Source organism: Mytilus californianus, unplaced genomic scaffold (genome assembly GCF_021869535.1).
Source record: "Mytilus californianus isolate M0D057914Y unplaced genomic scaffold, xbMytCali1.0.p SCAF_6, whole genome shotgun sequence".
Taxonomy (NCBI): domain Eukaryota; kingdom Metazoa; phylum Mollusca; class Bivalvia; order Mytilida; family Mytilidae; genus Mytilus; species Mytilus californianus.
The window spans coordinates 54,919,890-54,938,495 of record NW_026262712.1 but is presented as its reverse complement, the minus strand read 5'-3'; the positions used below and the strand labels follow the sequence as shown (position 1 = coordinate 54,938,495).

Sequence of the window (18,606 nt, the reverse complement as noted above, 5' to 3'; positions counted from 1 at the left end):
TAGGAGTCAGACAAGGAGAAAACCTCTCTCCTTTTTTATTCTCAATTTTTCTTAATGATCTGACAGAGTTCTTATCACATGCCTATGATGGTCTTAATGATGTATGTAATATTTCTCACTTGCTGTTTGATAATGATGATATTGAAGTTTACTTTAAATTGTATTTGTTACTATATGCAGATGATACTGTTATTTTTGCAGAATCTGCCGCTGAATTGCAATCTGCACTAAATGCTATGTTTTTGTATTGTGAAACCTGGAAACTCAAAGTCAATGAAGCTAAGACCAATGTTGTTATATTTTCAAAAAATAGGCAGTGTGAGAATACTCAGTTTTTATATAATAATGAAAAATAGCTGTTATAGAAGATTTTCAATATCTGGGTACAGTTTTTTCAAGAAAAGATACATTTTCAAAAAATATAGCTCGACTAGTCCAACAGGCTAGGAATGCCATGTTTTATGTATTGTGTAAAGCGAGAAAAACTTGTTTACCAATTGATATTTTGTTACAATTGTTTTGATGCAATGGTTGCACCTATATTGTTATATGGTGCTGAAGTGTGTTGTTACGAAAACAATGATATTATTGAATCTTTGCATACAGAATTTTGCAAGTATATTTTGAAGATTAAAAAATGTACTCCAACTTGTATTGTTTATGGAGAGCTTGGTAGAGTACCTATGTCTATTTGTATTAAAGCCAGAATGGTTGGTTTTTGGCAACGTATTTTAAATGGTAAAAAAGAGAAAATATCTCGCACGTTATATGATATGTTATATAGACTTTACGAAGGTGATGTATCACTCTAAATGGTTATCATGTATCAAAGAAATTTTACTTGAATGTGGTTATAATCATTGTTGGAATAAACTGTAGAAAGAAATGTTATTCTGTCAAGACAAGTTAAACAGTTTCTTCATGAAAAATTTGTTGAAAATTGGAAAGCACAAATTTTTAACTCACCTAAGTGTATCAATTATAGAATTTATAAGACTGAATTTGGTTTTGAGAAATATCTCTCTGTTCTCCCAACTGATTTGATGTATAATATTATTAAATTTAGATGTGGAAGTCACAAGTTGCTAATTGAGGCTGGTAGATTTTTTTCTATTGATAGATCTGAAAGAATTTGTGATCTATGTGATAAGGAACAACTAGGTGATGAGTTTCATTAAATATTTAATTGTAACTTTTTTAGTGCTGAAAGACAGAAATTTATACCTCTTCCTATCTATAGCAACAGTAACATTATTAGCCTGTTTGACTTAATGAATAGTCACGATAAATATACACTTATAGGCAAAATTTTGCAAAATTGTTATGTCTGTATTCAAATAATCATATTTGTAATGTTCAACTTCCAGCTGCAATTACATCAACTTCATATGTATATGTTCATGCATTAATTATATTTGTTGTTAAATTTATTGTACTATAATGCCTCATGTGAGGCTTTTAGTGAAATAAAAAGTTTCAAGTTTCCAAATTAGCCAAATATTTCTGAGGATGTAACGAACAATTAAGAAAAAGAATTTTGTCGATATCTTTTTTTGTTACGAAGGAGATGCACACATGTAATAAACAGTGAATAGGGAGATAACTCTTTTAAAGAAACTTGTTTGGCTTAGAATGGGTGAAAATAAAAAGTGCATAAGCTTTATGATACTATATAAGAAATATCTTAGCGACATATTGCGAAACAAAAATTTACGCAAAACAAAGTTAAGCGGAAGAAAAAAAATTAATAATAATGATTAGCAGAAAAAATACAATAAGTCTTTCCACAGGGAACTGGAAAGACTTAATTATCAATAGTTAGACACTTTATAATTCAGGAGTTATGACTCTTGAAAGATGACATGACACACAAGCAGATAAAACCAAACAGTTAACTTTCATTTTAACAGCTCTTGTATAAAATATTGATTGACACTTTTTGCCTGATTTTTTATTTTGATTACTGGTATGAGTTTGAGGTCCAATATATTTTAAAACACTATAACAATATGCCACAGGTCATTTAAGATCTGTAATTCCCTTTGTTACAACTTGTTATTGCATATTTATCTACGATGTTGCCTCAGTAGTTTTTGAAAATATGTTGCCAAAATAAATTGCTGAAGGATATACAATTTATAAGATATAAATGTAAAAAAAACTCAAACCAGAAAGTGTGAGAATTTTATAGAGTTATTAGTGTCTAAGAACTATGCACACATAATGTATAACTGTATTTGAAATGTATGCCAATTAATAAAGACATTATGTAATTCTACATGCTGTTTACAATGTTTTATTAGCAAAGTCATAGCAAGATTTTGTTATCATATGAAGATACGAGGTTGCAATGTTGTGACCTCATTATACTAGCAAAGAAAGAAAAGTAAGAGACATTAAACTGAACAATCTGTAAATAATGACAATCTCTCAATTTAAGCTGAAAAAAAGTTTAATTTTCTTCTGTGGTAACAATGCTTAATGCTTTCCTAAATAGTTTAAGCCCATATTCCACATTACTAACGTTTTCTAGTGGGTTGATTGCTGCATCCAATCTTGAAAGAAGATGGTTTTCATGTGTCCGTTGAGGAATTGTCTGTATGTCTTCATCTTCACTATTAATGGCGACATCCCCATCATCCGAATCGCCAACTCCATAGTCTTCTGGAGGTAAAGAGTTCTGAAATTCGTCATGATTTCCAGCATTTTCGACAACTTCTTTTATTGGTTTATTTCCTGAATTGAACTTCGTCAGAACACCTGTTATGAATAGCTGACTTGGTGTTTTGTGACTCTCAGTTGATAGTGGGTGATTATTGTACTGATAGTTAAACATAACTAGGCTTTCATTTAATCGTGGAATAAAAACAAAGAGAAAGCAAAGCATGTGTACTTCTTCAGTTATATCTAGTATATTGTTGTGCTCCATGTATGTAAACAGGTCGTAGTACTCATTACTAACATTCTCCCATACGTCGACCCACAAACGTTCTATTCTCTGATTGTGGGAGCTTTTGCCCCTTATAGCACTGCCCCTTCCGTTGCCTCTTAGATCTTCCATGAATATGCATACATCATTGTTTTCAATGCCCTTGTCTACCCGTACCCTTGATGGAATGCCGTATTTTGTGGTTGCCTTGATAAATTCATTAAAAACTGTTATTGATCTGTTGTTATTGCTTGATTTTAAGAAAGTTACCATTCTACTGTAACCATCAATACCACCATGGATAACAATTTCCCACCTGTGAACAAATATTTAAATTCTAAAACATTGAATAAAAATATTGACAGATGATTTCTTTTATCAGTTGTTTACGTCTCTATTTGAACCAGTTGGTTTATGAATGAGATTTGTGAAAGAGTGAGCTTTTGAAGACCTTCACCATAGTTTTAACCAAGGACACCATAGTTTAAACCAAGGACTGCTGCAAATTATAATGCACCCGATAACCCGATATTTTTTGCATTGAGACTCGTTAGCGTATGGTTAAAATAGAAATGTGATTATTTATGGAAATTGATATATCAGCAAAACGACAAAGTTTTCATGAGTACGTGTGTGTTTAGTTTACTCTATCGCTAATATACAAAATTTTCCTTTTATCTTACAGACTAATAATTCCCTATCTAAGAACAGTAGAGTGATGTGGAAAATTGTCTGTAGAAACTAACAGCGCACATAATGTTTTAGATATAAACATAAACAACGACATAGGAAAATAGAGATAAACAGACTACCATTTGTCATTACAGGTAGCAACTCCTTAAAACCTGTTACAAAGTAACTAGATGTAAGAAGATGTGGTATGAGTGCCAATGACAGAACTCTCGATCCAATTCAAAATTTATAAAAGTAAACCATTATAGGTCAAAGTACGGTCTTCAACATGGAGCATTGGCTCCCACAGAACAACTGTATATTTATTTTATTATGTAATAACCGTAAAAACGGACAAATCCGAGTTCTGTCTATATGCAAAAAATATGCTTTCAATGTCAACTCGTATTGAACATGAGCAGATGTGACTTCGACATTGATTACATTTTGATATCTTCAGATATTAATTAAGTAAAAATACCAAAATCATTCTCTGTTGAGAAGTTTTAACTTTAGTTATATCTACATTTGAATGTTTCAGTTTCAACAAAACCACAGACCATACACGAAGGTGTCATATAATTATTTCATTTGAACAGAGACATATAATACAATATATGTCTCTGATTTGAATAAGAAATATTCAAACTTTAAAGTTCCCGTTGGGATGGATAGCTTTTTGTAATAATTAGGAGTTATTTTTTACTCTTAAATCAAATATATAGCAATAGATACAAACGTAGTAACTACTAAGAAGGTTTTGCTATTAAATGAATAAATTAAGTGTTAACAAAATGCCAATCAATTAAGTTCGACAATGTGAACTTTAAGAGAAATAAAGAATATCATTGTATGGTAGGTCTAAAAAAAGTCTACATGAGACCCATCGTACAATATTTATTTTTAAAATATATTTGAGCTTTATATCAAAACTGCATATATATACCTTATCAACTTGTGGTTTCCATCCAGATGCCACAGGGAATTTGGTCCAGCAACCTTGTAAGTACGACGTTTTATATTTTTTCTCTCTAACGATCGTAAGGAACATCCATCTGGATCTACACGTGCACATGCTGTCCTCACTCTCTCTCTGGAAACAAATATTTTCTTTTGTGCAAGTCGAACTCTGACTGAAGTCGGTCCAATATGGCGATTTGTACCAATCACTTCAGTGATTGATTGATCTAACTCCATGTCGGTGATATGTGTTGTCTTTCTCAGGCTTAAACCAAATTCTCTAAAAATACAAGTATTAAAATTTTATCATGATTTAAATGAACCAAAGAAATCTTTTCCGAAAATGTCAGATGGAGCAATCGACACACAGACGTATTCTACTTACTCCTAACAGATACTGGGCAAATATGCACTTCCCCCGACGGAAGAATTATAAGTGTCGCAAATTACATTATATTGATTATCCTTTACAAAATTGCAGCAGTCTTTTTGTTTTCGACTACTTCAATGTAAATTTAAATTTGTTTTAATAGGAACACAAGATAATTAATACCTCAGTCTTCGACGGACAGTTGACTCTGATATACCAAGAACATTACTCATCATTGGTGCTGTAAACCCATATTTGACTAGGTATTCCAGTTGTTCTTTTGAAATGCTGAATTTAGAATGTCCATTACCGTCAACTGCAACCCGTTCACTGCGGTATTGATCTTTTTCTATGGTAAAAAAAACATAAAAATTATGAGGTACTACAACTGAGACTGTTACTTAAAAAGTCACAACATTTCACGAAATGTATCTTTTTTGTAGTTAGAAGTCATGATATTGCACATTAAATTAATATGAATAGGTATCGTTAAACAGACGAGACCTATACTAATTTTATGTTTAAATATGCTGCTGAATATTTCATGTTTTTTTTTTAATGTTTGAACTGACGACTGTTACATATTCATATGCAAAATCATCGGACAGTTTATAACCTAGAATACATACCCCTTTTTAATAGACATTCTTCTAACGATCATTCTCATATAATGGCGGCACATACCAATAATGAAAAAGATACCATTTCACTGGGTTAGATACGGATTTAATAAATCTGATCTAGTTTTCTTTAAATGATTAAATATTCATGGCTAGAAAATACATGTAAAATCACCACTGAAGGTCATTAATTTCACAAAGTCTTGTTTAAGACTGAAAACACACTAGCATGAATGTTTCTTAATTTCCCTTGTATGCACTTCCAACAGTGCTAGATTTTATGAGCTTATATATTAAAATTCTTTTTTTGTTTTGTAGCGTATATTCATAAATTGAAAGTGGGTTCAACCCATATATCTATCCAACTCAACTGATATATACCAGATCTACAAGCTGCAAACCTAGCTGAAACTTCTTTTTCCATGTCATCCAGTAATGGAATGAATTCGGCACATTCTTCATTGGTTATCAGTCCACCACTGGCTCTTTCAATATCTCGACGCAACAACTGTAATCTGCAAAATATTTTTGTATAACAAGTTGAAATTCGAACTACACCGTCGTAGGTATTTTGTTGCATATTGACTTTAGTGATTTCATTATTATTTCAAGTCAAGAGAGTTCAAGAAATTTCATGAAGCCTCTTGTGTTCTAAATATAACCATTGAGCTTGTAGCTGACTAGAAATGGTGTATGTTATTAACATTTCTAATAAAAATACTTCATGTCTGCAGCTTCCCGACATTTTTGGCAAGAGTGGTAGACAAGGGGAGTCATTGATTCCAATCCTCTGAATTCCAACTTCCGTTCCCAAACATTCAATCTCCAGAATTCCGTTCCCCTGTTATTTCATTTTATTTGTCAAGTATAAATTAATCATATTTTTAGTCATCTTTCTCCCAGTTCCTGCCACTGATTCCCGCTGCTCTAGCCCTTGATTTTCATCCCTCATTCCCGGGTTCCAATAACCAGGTACCAATATCTCATACTACTGTAAATTTAGTGTAAATACTTTACTATATATAAATTGCATATAATTTTTTAACGAACATCTGATAGCAACCTATCTGAACGTTATTCCTTTGAAACGCAATTGTTGTAACTTTCATGGGTGCAGTTCGTTTCGTAACCTGGTCGTTTCGCACAAAGACGATTCGGAACAAACTAGGTCGGTTCGTAACTGAGACGTTTCGTAACCTTATCACAATATATAATAATATGAACTGTAGGTTATGGGAAAAATGTCGAATAAATGTTTCTACAAAACATTTGTAATTGCTTGTACGGAAAAAGTTTTGAAGAAGTTTTCCACCTAATTAATTTTCTTTGTAGTGGGTACTGCTTGAATGTATGCTCTGACGAGAACACAGACTATCAAGAAATATATTTTGACTTAATATCATGTAGTTTTTATTAACCATAAACATATATCAAACATGTGTACCTTCCTCGAACATTTTCTGATGTATCATCGTCCATTGTATCCGAAGTGCTAATCCGGCTGCAATAATTCACCATTCCCTTGAATCGATCTTAAAATCGCTCCCGGTCTCCTCTTCGTGTAGCCATGTAGCAAGTCAGTAAGTATCTTCAACAACGGAGGATATTTTTTCCCGCCAAACTTAACAACAATCTGGAGTCCGTCCGAACGGTTGATAAGATTGTACTTTGTTACAAAGATGTTGATTGGTAGACATAAGTGGAAAAATTACGGTATGGAATTGAAAACCAACGCGTTGGTTTTTCATACCGTATGAATTACGAACCAACGCGTTGAAAAGGAAGACCAACGCGTTGATAGTGAAAACCAACGCGTTGAAAGTAAAAACCAACGCGTTGAAAGTAAAAACCAACGCGTTGAAAGTAAAAACCAACGCGTTGAAAGTAAAAACCAACGCGTTGATAATAAAAACCAACGCGTTGAAAGTAAAAACCAACGCGTTGATAATAAAAACCAACGCGTTGAAAGTAAAAACCAACGCGTTGAAAGTAAAAACCAACGCGTTGAAAATTTCATACGGTATGTTCATACCGCCAATGACACGAACGGCCACTCATACAAGATCGCATAACGACAAAGATAACTGAAAAAATCCTAGAGAGCAGCTTTAAGTCTCCAACAATAGACGGAATAAAGAAACACAGCCAATTGGTTAGAAATTCTCATAATTCGGTCTCTGCAAGATAATTTTACATTCTAGGCTCTTTTGTTTTCCACATAATCAATAATACCAATAATAAATAAGTTCCGGTTCGAATCCGATACTGATACCAACAGCATATGTCACATGTAGTTTCCCGTTGTAATTACCTGTTACCTTCTGTAAATCCCTCCTCTATCAGGAGAACCTGGAAGTCTTCCTGAAGTTATTTTACATGTTTATCTATGTTACACTATAGTACTATATTTCACACTTGCCCTATTCCTGGTGAAAATATATTTTCACAGTCTAGCCCACATAATTACAAGTTCTATCCTCATAGTTATGCTAAATGCCTCGTTTATTTATTGTTGTTGTTGTTTTGTTTTTGTTTTTGTTTTTGTTTTGTTTTTGTTTTGGTTTTTGTGTGTGACGTACATGCATTGACGACCCATTGGTGGCCGTGGGCTGTTTTGTGCTCTTTGGTCTGATTGTTGATTCTTTGGCACATTCCCCGTTTCCATTCTCAATTCTACTCTTCCTAAAAATGACATCGATTAGAAAGCTACTGAATAACTAAGTTGATTGGAGAACCAAAATAAAAGACCTCGATTACAGAGGCATGAAACTGGAATCTTATTTGATTATGACGTCAAATTGGACTTCAATTAGAGGAACGGACGTCGATTAAAGACTGGACGTCGATCTGAGTCTTACATATATAAATAACAAAAGCTGACGTCAGAAGTTTTATGTTTACATAATATCTCTACAATACACTATCTTAATTTAAAAAAGAAATGAATATAATGGTCCTAGGTTACAAAACTGGGTTGTGCCTTCAACAGAAAATAGTTCTATCAACTTGAAACGTACGACCTAGACCAGTAAAAATGACATTCTATCATTCCTATAATTACCAACATAGCGTCAAGTTTCATTACAAACTTATGATTGTGGAGATTAATCAGATGCGGATCCAGGATTTAAAAGTGGCGGAGGCCAAACCAGACACAATTTGGAGTGATCTGCATAAACTATAAATTTAGCTCCCTAAAGGGGGAGCAGGCGTCAATCCCCCCTCCCGTCCTTAATCCGCATCTGTAATCCTTGTATTGGACAGGAATTCATGTCTGTTAGAATAATTGAAAAACTGTAGTTGTTACTATACGATTATATAATCTGCACTCTTAAGACGTATCTAATGAAAAGGTAGCTCTTGTTTGGCTTTACCAAGTTCAAACGTTGTCTCATTAACGGTAAATATGAAAATTACAAAAATAATTCGTAATTATTGTGAATGTGTATTAAATAAAAACGAATGTTAAATCATTCGAAAGAGAACATTCAGTAATTGCATTCATTATGTTCAAGATTAGTGGTTCTTGATGACACTGTTACTTTGAAAATCAAAAACAATCCTATTATATATTTGATAATCAAATGTTCAGTTACGCTTCAAATTTTCCTATGTAAGAGTAATTGTATTGTACCACGAGAATAACATACATCTTAGGAATTTCAAATATCGTAATACGATATCAGTAGTCATCTGTTATTTGATGTTTAGGTGTTTGTTTCATAGTACAGCTCAGTCGCATGAACTGCGGTAACATTAACGAACATGTTTTCATGTTGATACATAGCAAACTAGTAATACCTGAAATAAACATATAACATATTTTGATTCTATTTAGCATAATAGTTTAAAAGCGAACAGAGTGAACCCGTACGTAAACAATTACACGAGGTCGACACCGTCCGCATAAAACGAACATTTCACACACAGAGTTTCAGAAAATTGCAAATATTTACAGTTTCTGTCCACTGTGGTGTAGTACGCTGATTAAGGATTGCATCAAATCTGATAATATTACATAATGCATGGTAGACAAGGTTTCGGTAGTGTCTTGATGAGGTACATTGTACATTGTAGTAGTTTATAAAAAGTACCAAAACTTGGAATGCGATTTATATGGCACTTTTTTCTTTCTTTTTTTTTTTTATTGCTATTCTGTTCTATTCTTATTTTGATTTCGAGGCTGTGAAACGTTTTCCATATATTTACTTACTTCGTACCTATTGAAGTTTTACGTTGCTAGTGTCCATAAATTACGCATGGTGGTCATTAAAATTGGGATCAGAATTTTTTGTATGCAGCTGCATAGATATATTTGATTTAGACATTTATAAAGTTATTATACGTGGAGTGCACAAGATGTACTAAATCAATCCTCAAAATAAGTATACGCTACATGTATGTTGTAAATATGTTATCTTTTCAATGGTCAAAGAGAGGTAACTACTAGTGAAAACATTAGCTGTTTTAGCAATGTCAATTTCTTGAGTCATATATTTGTTACCTATTGATAGCTATAATGTTCATCACAATGTTGTTGTTTTTTTTTGTGTGTTGCTTAAGCGTTTGTTAGTGATTATAGTCCAGTGTTTGGCATTGCGTTTCATTAAGAAACTTGGCATTCTTATGAAAACCAACTGTGCTCCTCTTCTGTCAGGTACCTTTATTCATATTTCATTCATTTACTGGAAGATTTTGTTTTCCAGGAATATAAATTTTCACTTTTGAGCACTTTTTTTGCTGCATTTTTTGTTGGGCATAATTATCATCTCATATTTTTTATATTTTCTTTTAAACATATTTAACTCAGAAAATAACTGAAATGAATTTTGTAGCAGACTAATGCCTATAAACACCCTCTCCTCTTGCAAGGTTTTTTTCCAGTTACTTCCAAGCCGGAAGATTCATTTACAAAATCTTCCTTCCTTCCACCCAATCCATAAGATGCATTTACAAAATATTCCTTCCTTCCACCCAATCCATAAGATTCATTTACAAAATCTTCCTCCCTTCAATCCAATCCAAATCCTACCCCCAGAATGATAAATGGTCTCCCTCTTACATAATTTCATGGATTAGAAATAGATTTTAAGAACCAATCACATTGAAAAAAGTATAAGTACTTAAACTGAATGTGATGGAAAAAATACTTAGTAATAAAATTGAGAATGGAAATGGGGAATGTGTCAAAGAGACAACAACCCGACCATAGAGCAGACAACAGCTTAAGGCCACCAATGGGTCTTCAATGCAGCGAGAAACTCCCGCCCCGAAGGCGTCCTTCAGCTGGCCCCTAAACAAATATGTATACTAGTTCAGTGATAATGGACGTCATACTAAACTCCAAATTATACACAGGAAACTAAAATTTAAAATGATACAAGACTAACAGAGGCCATAGGCTCCTGACTTGGGACAGGCGCAAAAATGCGGCGGGGTTAAACATGTTTTTTGAGATCTCAACCCTTCCCCTTTACCTCTAGCCAATGTAGGAAAACAAACGCACAACAGTACGTACAGTAAAACTCAGTATAAGAGAAGTCCGAGTCCGATGTCAGAATAGGAAACAAAAGAAAATAAACAAAATGACAATAATACATAAATAACAACAGACTACTAGCAGTTACTGACATGCCAGCTCCAGACCTCAATCAAACTGATTAAAAGATTATGTCTTCATCATATGAATATCAGGCACAATCCCTCCTGTTAGGGGTTTAGTATTATACCGTCAGAAAATATATGAGAAGAACATAACCCGTGTCATGCCAACAACTGGTTTTAGAATAAATGTGTTTAATTCCGATGCAAAGACCCTATAAGTGAATTAATATTAAAGCCAAAATATGCAATCTTTAATGATATGACAACAGTATCGTAACTATATCCCTTCTTAATAAGTCTGTTTAAAGGTTTTGTTAGCTTTTGAGGTGAATACTGACATTTTTGTGCTTTGTAAAGAATATTACCATAAAAGATTGGATGTGAAATACCCGAACGTATACGATATCTGCATGTTGAGTTATATTTACGAATGATGTCCTTATACCGATGATAAAATTTAGTAAATGTTTTGACTAGTTTATGATATCGGAAACCCTGGTGTAATAATTTTTCAGTAATACATAAATTTCTCTCGCTAAAATCTAATACGTTGTTACATACACGAGCGAATCGTACAAGTTGAGATATATAAACACCATAAGATGGTGACAAGGGAACGTCGCCATCTAAAAATGGATAATTAATGATAGGAAATGAAAAATCATCTCATTTATCATAAATGTTTGTATTAAGCTTAGTAAGTTTAGATTGGGGCTGATTTGTGATTTTTACTGAAGAAAAAAGAGGTAAAATTGTCAAAACAATTAAATAAAGAAGGAATAAGGTATATAAGGGGCTTTTATTAGCCCCTCCCTAAACAATTTAACTTAATATTATTCTAAACCTTCGTATAGAATCACGAAAAAAAAATAATATTATGTTCCAGTGAAAAGAAGGTTAACTAGCAACGGTTTTATTTAATAGCCAAATTAGCACTTACGGATTGCTTCATCTGTACAAATTGGTACAATTCCCAAATAAGGATTGTTAATTTAGGAATAATCTGAAGTTTAGAATGAACAGTCACTTCAATATCAGTTCACTTAATGCTTAGCAACAACACAGTAACATAAACATTGCCTAGCAACGGTTCAAAAATTATTGTTCGCTCTCTAAGATATAAATATAGCAAGGTTTGAAGATTAAGCTTCCATAAATGTTTTTTTTTCATTCTGGTATGATATCGTAGTCGTCATTATTCATTGATTACAAAGTTTATATTAAGCAAAACAACACAAATGTTGCATAATAACAGCCAAAATATATTAAATTAATGACAAGTACAAAATGAATTTGTAATTTCATTGTACAAATAAGAATTAAAGAACCTTTGTGAGCACGCTCACTCACCCCACATACCCCAGGCCCCTACATTGACAGTGGGCAAACAAAATCTTACTAAGTTCAAAGACTCATAACTCCTCCAAAAGTAAACTGATAATAATTTCTTGAGGAAATGCACATCAAAATAGTATGACCTTATTATCTACAAAGTTTCAGGAAATTCTGTTGTGTGGTTTTAAGAGGAGTTGCGATGACAAGAACAGGACTGACGGACTGTAGTATATTAAGGCCAATAAGTTCAAAGGGGCATAACTCCAAGAAAAAAATGAATCATAATTTCCGGTCGATATACACATCTACATAGTATGTCCTTATTATCTACAAAGTTTCATGAAATTCTGTTGCGTAGTTTCAGAGGAGATGCGATGAAAAACTGTTGCAGTAGTATATTGATCCCAATAAGTGCAAAGGGGCATTACTCCTAGAAAAAAAATGAATCATAATTTCCTGTCGATATGCACATCTACATAGTATGTCCTTATTATCTATAAAGTTTCATGAAATTCTGTTGTGTGGTTTCAGAGGAGTTGCGATGACAAGAACAGGACTGACGGACAGACAAACGGACGGGTCAACAACATTATACCCGACGCAAAAAATTACGTCGGGTATTATAAAAGCAAATTTAAAGATATGAAAGTAATTATAAATGTAGTTTAAGTTTATCAATAACTTAGCAATCAAGTTAGTGCTTAGTAACGGTTTGATAATGGAATCTTTTTGTGATCTGAACTTTGAATTTGGCAATTTTTAAGGAATTTTCTTTCATATATGGAGTACACTATAATTTAAGTATCTTCATCCATAGTTTTTTTTTAAATTTCATATTGAGGATAGCAACATAAATGTTGCTTTATAGCAACTGCAAAAAATGTCATATTATTCTACAAATTCGCATATTGAATACAATTCAGTTGTCTAGATCTGTATACGAAAACTAGCAGAAACAAATGAAAAGTCAGATCGATCGTAATAACAGAAATAGTGCTGAGGAACATTTCTAAAGGATTTTTTTGTTTGAAGACAAGTATGAACTTTGCAGTCTTCGAAGAATTTATCTACACATATTGTGTTGCATTTTATTTTTATATCTTAATCATCATTATTTTTGTTTTATGTTCATATTGACATTAATTATTTTCTCATATGTTGCTAACAGCAACAGCACAAATGTGATTAACATTAAAAACAGCTACAAATAAATTAGTCATATTATTCCACAAATAATCATCTATGCAAATCAGATTGTCTATTAAAGAATAACAAACACTATAAAATGAACTGTCGGTTCAATTTAACGCTTAATTATATGCATATTAACAACCACCCCAAAAAAATAATGGTTTCTCTAAATCTTTGGCAATTTTACCCTTTCTGAACCCATTGTTCAAATAATCAACATATGGTTACCGATAATCTCAGTAGATGATTGGCTTACAAGTTACAAGTTCACAACTTTTATCTGGGTTGAGTTCAATATCATAGCAGCTACGTAGCGGCTACGTAGCTGCTATCAATATCTATGTAGCAGCTAGGCTAGGTACACGTTCAATAGTCATAAATCTACGTAGCACTACGTAGCCGCTACGATATTGAACGCAACCCAGCTCTCTGGATGGATCGAAATGTGCTAACAGGTGTAAGAGAAATCGATATTTTTACATTAATATGACGTAGAAATTTGGAATGTGTTAGGCACTCGTTATTTGGTGTTTCTATATAGAATATATTGGAAACTTGAGATTACATTATTACTATAGCTTGTATACAGGAAAAAATGGGTGACCATTTGATTGGTTAACTTCCGATGATAGTTATTTTCTTATATGCAATGAAATGTTATGTGAAATTTTTTTCTATAGTACTGGACAGGATAAAACTTTACTCATGACAAGTATTTCTTTATTTGAAATAAAAATAATTTCTGTACAATTTTTTGAAAGTGCAAATTTAACAAAGACTAATAGGGGAAATCAATGGTGGTATTAAACCTACACATAGTAAGACCCTTTCACACCACGCTGCGGTTCCTGAAAAAAAAAAAAAAAAAAAAACAACAGAAGAAAAGAAAACACACAAATTTATGGTACGGCGAAGACAACTTTTTTCCGTTTGTTTTTACTTGCATGTACACAAAGGTCAGTTTTTCAACAGAGAAATATTGGTTAAACAACAAACCACCAATATATACAGGGATGTTATGTCATTACACTTGTAGTTTTGTCGGTATACATGCGCATAAACTATTTTCTACTCAATCGTACTAGTTTAAACCGAACTCTGCGTTCACATTTAAAGTTAGGTCGGTTCACTTTAGATCGATTCAAACTAAACTACCTCTTTTGGTGTTTTAGTTTAGACCGATTGAAGATCGAGTCAAAGCGTTCACATGATGCTTAAACCGATCTAAAGTGAACCGATCTAGTTTAAATCGATCTAAATGTCCTAGTGTGAACGGGGTCTTACTCTTGGATTATCGGATTTATCCAATCTCGATAATTCAACTATCTTGTTTTGATAAATCCGATTATCCACATGTACCAATATAAGAATCTTTATAGACATATAAACACCAAAGTTGTTGAACTGATATACAGCAAAAGCAGTTTTAGCAGAGAAAGATATCATGCCAACATTGTTTTGCAATTAGATAAAATCATTTTATCGATAATAATATTTAGTGTTAATGTACAAATTCAATAACGTTAATTAAAGTAATCATTGTGTTACACTCAGATTTCATTTAGTGATCGCACATTAAAGCATAACAGGCATTGATAATTATCAATTTCATAAACATTTTGCGTTTACATACAAAATAATTGATATGGATCTTAATCATATGAATTTTTATGATTCCATTCACAGGAATAAATGATGGTTCTTTACATTAACAACATTTACACATTAAGTTACATAAAAGAATTTTATAGTGACACTTATATGCATAAATTATAGTCCCAACTGTGAATATAGCATTGGCGGTTCTATTTACATGCATGTAATGGTTGCATTAAAATACGCAAACTGGTGAATAATTGCTATTGAAAATTCCGTATCTGATTAATAATGTTTCTGTATTTGTAACAAAATAGTGTTGTTTGTACAATGCAATTGTTTGTCAATTTTTAGTATCCAATACTGCGAACTGTTTAACAATTATAGCAGCATTTTAAATAAAAGTTACAACGACCGCAAAATTCAGTGTTCTTGTTAGAGTGTAAACAACACTCACGCAGATGAGTGGACGAAGAAGGCGATGAACATTTTCAATTTTCTCTGGAAAGTCATAACTTCTTCGGTATATTTCGTGAAATCGAACATGTTTAACCCAACAACTTTTCTAATATGCTTTTCAGGAGCCTGTAGTTCAGTTGTTGTCGTTGGTTCATTGCTGTAATATTTGGTTTTTGTAAATTATTGTATTATAAATAAGGCCGTTAGTATTCTAAATTGAATTGTTTCATATTTTTCATATCGAGGCCTTTTATAACCGATTATACGGTATGGGTTTTTCTCATTGTTGAAGGCCGTCAGGTCACCTAAGATTGCTTACACCACTTCATTTGAACTTTGGTGTGTAGGTGTTTCATTGGCAATTACCCCACATCTCCTTAATTTTGTACATTTGATATGTAGTGAATAGATATCTCATATGCAATCATACAACATCTCCTTATTTTAAACAGAATTCGATAATAATGTGTATATGGAAACATATACATATGTACTATTTAAGAAATATTTCACTGCGTCTTGTTATCTATTATATCTTTGTTTAAGAGATAAAATTGAGAATGGAAACGGGGAATGTGTCAAAGAGACAACAACCCGACCAAAGAGCAGAAAACAGCCCAAGGCCACCAATAGGTCTTCAACAAAGCGAGAAAATCCCGCACCCGACAGCGGGCTTCAGCTAGTCCCGAAACAAAAATGTGTACTAGTTCATGAAAAATAATAAAAAATGGACGTCAAACTAAACTCCGAAGCATATATCCTTATCTTTAATTGAAAGGAGCAAAGACTGGCGTCCAGAATATGAACCAGCACAATGGAATCGAATCAAGTAAAAAGATAAAACTGTTTGGCTGCGTGCCACTTATTAACGTTTTCTATGTACACTTTATATTAAGTAAAATCATTAATATAAGAAAAGGTGAGATTGAGATCTGAATAGTTGCATCACTATCCATATGCATATGTCTGTCGAAAGGCAGGTCTCTGGTGATTGGTAAGCTTATGTCATACTGGTATCATAATCTTTTTTTTTTATTGTATGTCTGGTTTTTCTTTTAGAATTTTGTCTTGAATATGAATCTTTGAGTGTTTTTGTTAGTTTCTTCTACATCTTTTACACACTCATGCTGAGTTCACACGTAATTCAAATTCGATTCGCATTAACTAATTCGAATTAGTTTAATTCGCATTCGAAACGTTTTACGTCCGAACGTAAATTCCAATCCGAATTGCAATGCGCGTCAAATTCGCTTTACTGTCCGAACGACGTTAACTTTTAATTCGTATTAACAAAAACTCATTTCTATTTCAAACTGGATAATGCGAATTACTTAATTCGAATTGATTTGAATTAAAAAAGAAGAGTGTGTGAACGCGATTAGCAAATTCGATTCACATTCGATTTGAATTCAATTCGAATTAAATGTACGTGTGAACCAGGCATCAAGATGATTAAGAGTCTATTTTGGATCTTAATTGACATATATGTTTCTCTTATACAAAAAAAAATCTCATAGAACTGCTATGGGGATATATAACGACCTGGATTACCCTTCAGTGTCTTGCAAGGTCCAATTTCATTAAGACGACGATGGGAGTGTTTAACGACCTCGTCTGGTTATACAGTCCTCGAACGGTCGGCCGGGTGCCTTGATGACATTTGTTGAGCTTTGAATATTTCGTTGGTGTGAAAAAATTAGTAAAGCAGGAGGCAGCCATTTTGGTTTTTGCGAGTTGATTTTGTTTCTTTACTAATTGTTTTTTTTTTTTTTTTTTGTAAATGGCGGGAAAAGGCTGACCCGGACTTTTACCTTATAATTGCATTGGTATTATTTAGATTCTTACATGAAAAGAAAAATTAGTGTTATTGGGCGAAATATTTTACCCTGTTTCGTAGGTAAAACCGAACATCTGACAAAAATTCCTAAACCTGACCTACATCCTTAAAATTACAATACATACAAAGTCCAGGCTCAAGGAATACGTTCATTTAATTTATAATGCAAAAAATGTTTTCTTTTGTCAAAATAATGTTAAATTATCATGGTAACCATTCATTCAACATGACAAAGTGAAACTAAGTAAACTTAATTGTACAATACCGACGATGTAATTTTTGTCGAGTCTTCACATTAGTTAGCCGAGGGTCTTGGTAGAGTTTACAGAATAGAGAATAAGGGACCATCTTTAAAAAAAAAATGGACAAAAAGATGAAAAAAAATATAAAAATAAACAGCTGCGCCATAAGCGCATGATACGCCCGTTACCTTTTCAAAGAATAAATGTATCAAGAATCTATTAAAAAAAACTAAAGGGAGGTTATTTTAATAGATATAAACCAGTCACCAATTTGAAAGTTTCATGAAAACTGCTCAAAGCACTTTTGAGTTATTGTCCGAAAACTGTAAAATTACCCCTTTTTTATGAATAAAATCACATAATTCGGAACGGTTCAATCTAAAATTTATAAAAATCGAAGAGGGGTTTACGTCAATAGATATAAACAATTCACTAAAGTTTCATGAAAACTGCTAAAAGCATTTTTGAGTTATTGTCCGAAAACTAGAAAATTACCCCTTTTTATGAATAAAATCACATAACTCGGAACGATTAAATCTAAAATTTATAAAAATCGAAAAGGGGCTTACGTCAAAAGATATTAACAATTCACCAAAGTTTCATGAAAACTGCTAAAAGAATTTTTGAGTTATTATCCGAAAACTAGAAAAATCCCCCTTTTTTAATGAATAAAACTATATAACTCAGAAATTTTAAATCAAAAATTCGTAAAAATCGAAAAGGAGCTTACATCAATAGATATAAACAACTCACCAAAGTTTCTTGCAAATTGGTGAAAGAGTTTTTGAGAT

At 32.6% G+C, this 18,606-nt stretch overlaps 1 protein-coding gene across 1 annotated transcript; it reads right to left on the bottom strand.

The window, feature by feature from the left end:
- Positions 1-1,348: 1,348 nt before the first annotated feature.
- LOC127705691 (uncharacterized) lies at positions 1,349-7,060 on the bottom strand. Its single transcript, XM_052210046.1, has 4 exons — positions 5,933-7,060; positions 5,115-5,280; positions 4,548-4,841; positions 1,349-3,245 (listed from the first exon to the last, which is right to left on the bottom strand). The coding sequence occupies exons 1-4, from the start codon at positions 6,129-6,131 to the stop codon at positions 2,453-2,455; spliced, it is 1,452 nt and encodes a 483-aa protein (XP_052066006.1). The 5' UTR covers positions 6,132-7,060; the 3' UTR covers positions 1,349-2,452.
- Between the last annotated feature and the right edge of the window lie 11,546 nt (positions 7,061-18,606).

What these genes read in the sequence shown, in the direction of transcription:
- LOC127705691 (XM_052210046.1), bottom strand. Translation starts at nt 6,131, where the DNA reads ATGCAACAAAATACCTACGACGGTGTAGTTCGAATTTCAACTTGTTAT. An exon ending in GTTTGCAGCTTGTAGATCTG is followed by an intron (nt 5,281 to 5,932) that starts GTATATATCAGT and finishes TTTTTACCATAG; the next exon opens with AAAAAGATCAATACCGCAGT. An exon ending in GGAAACCACAAGTTGATAAG is followed by an intron (nt 3,246 to 4,547) that starts GTATATATATGC and finishes ATTTGTTCACAG; the next exon opens with GTGGGAAATTGTTATCCATG.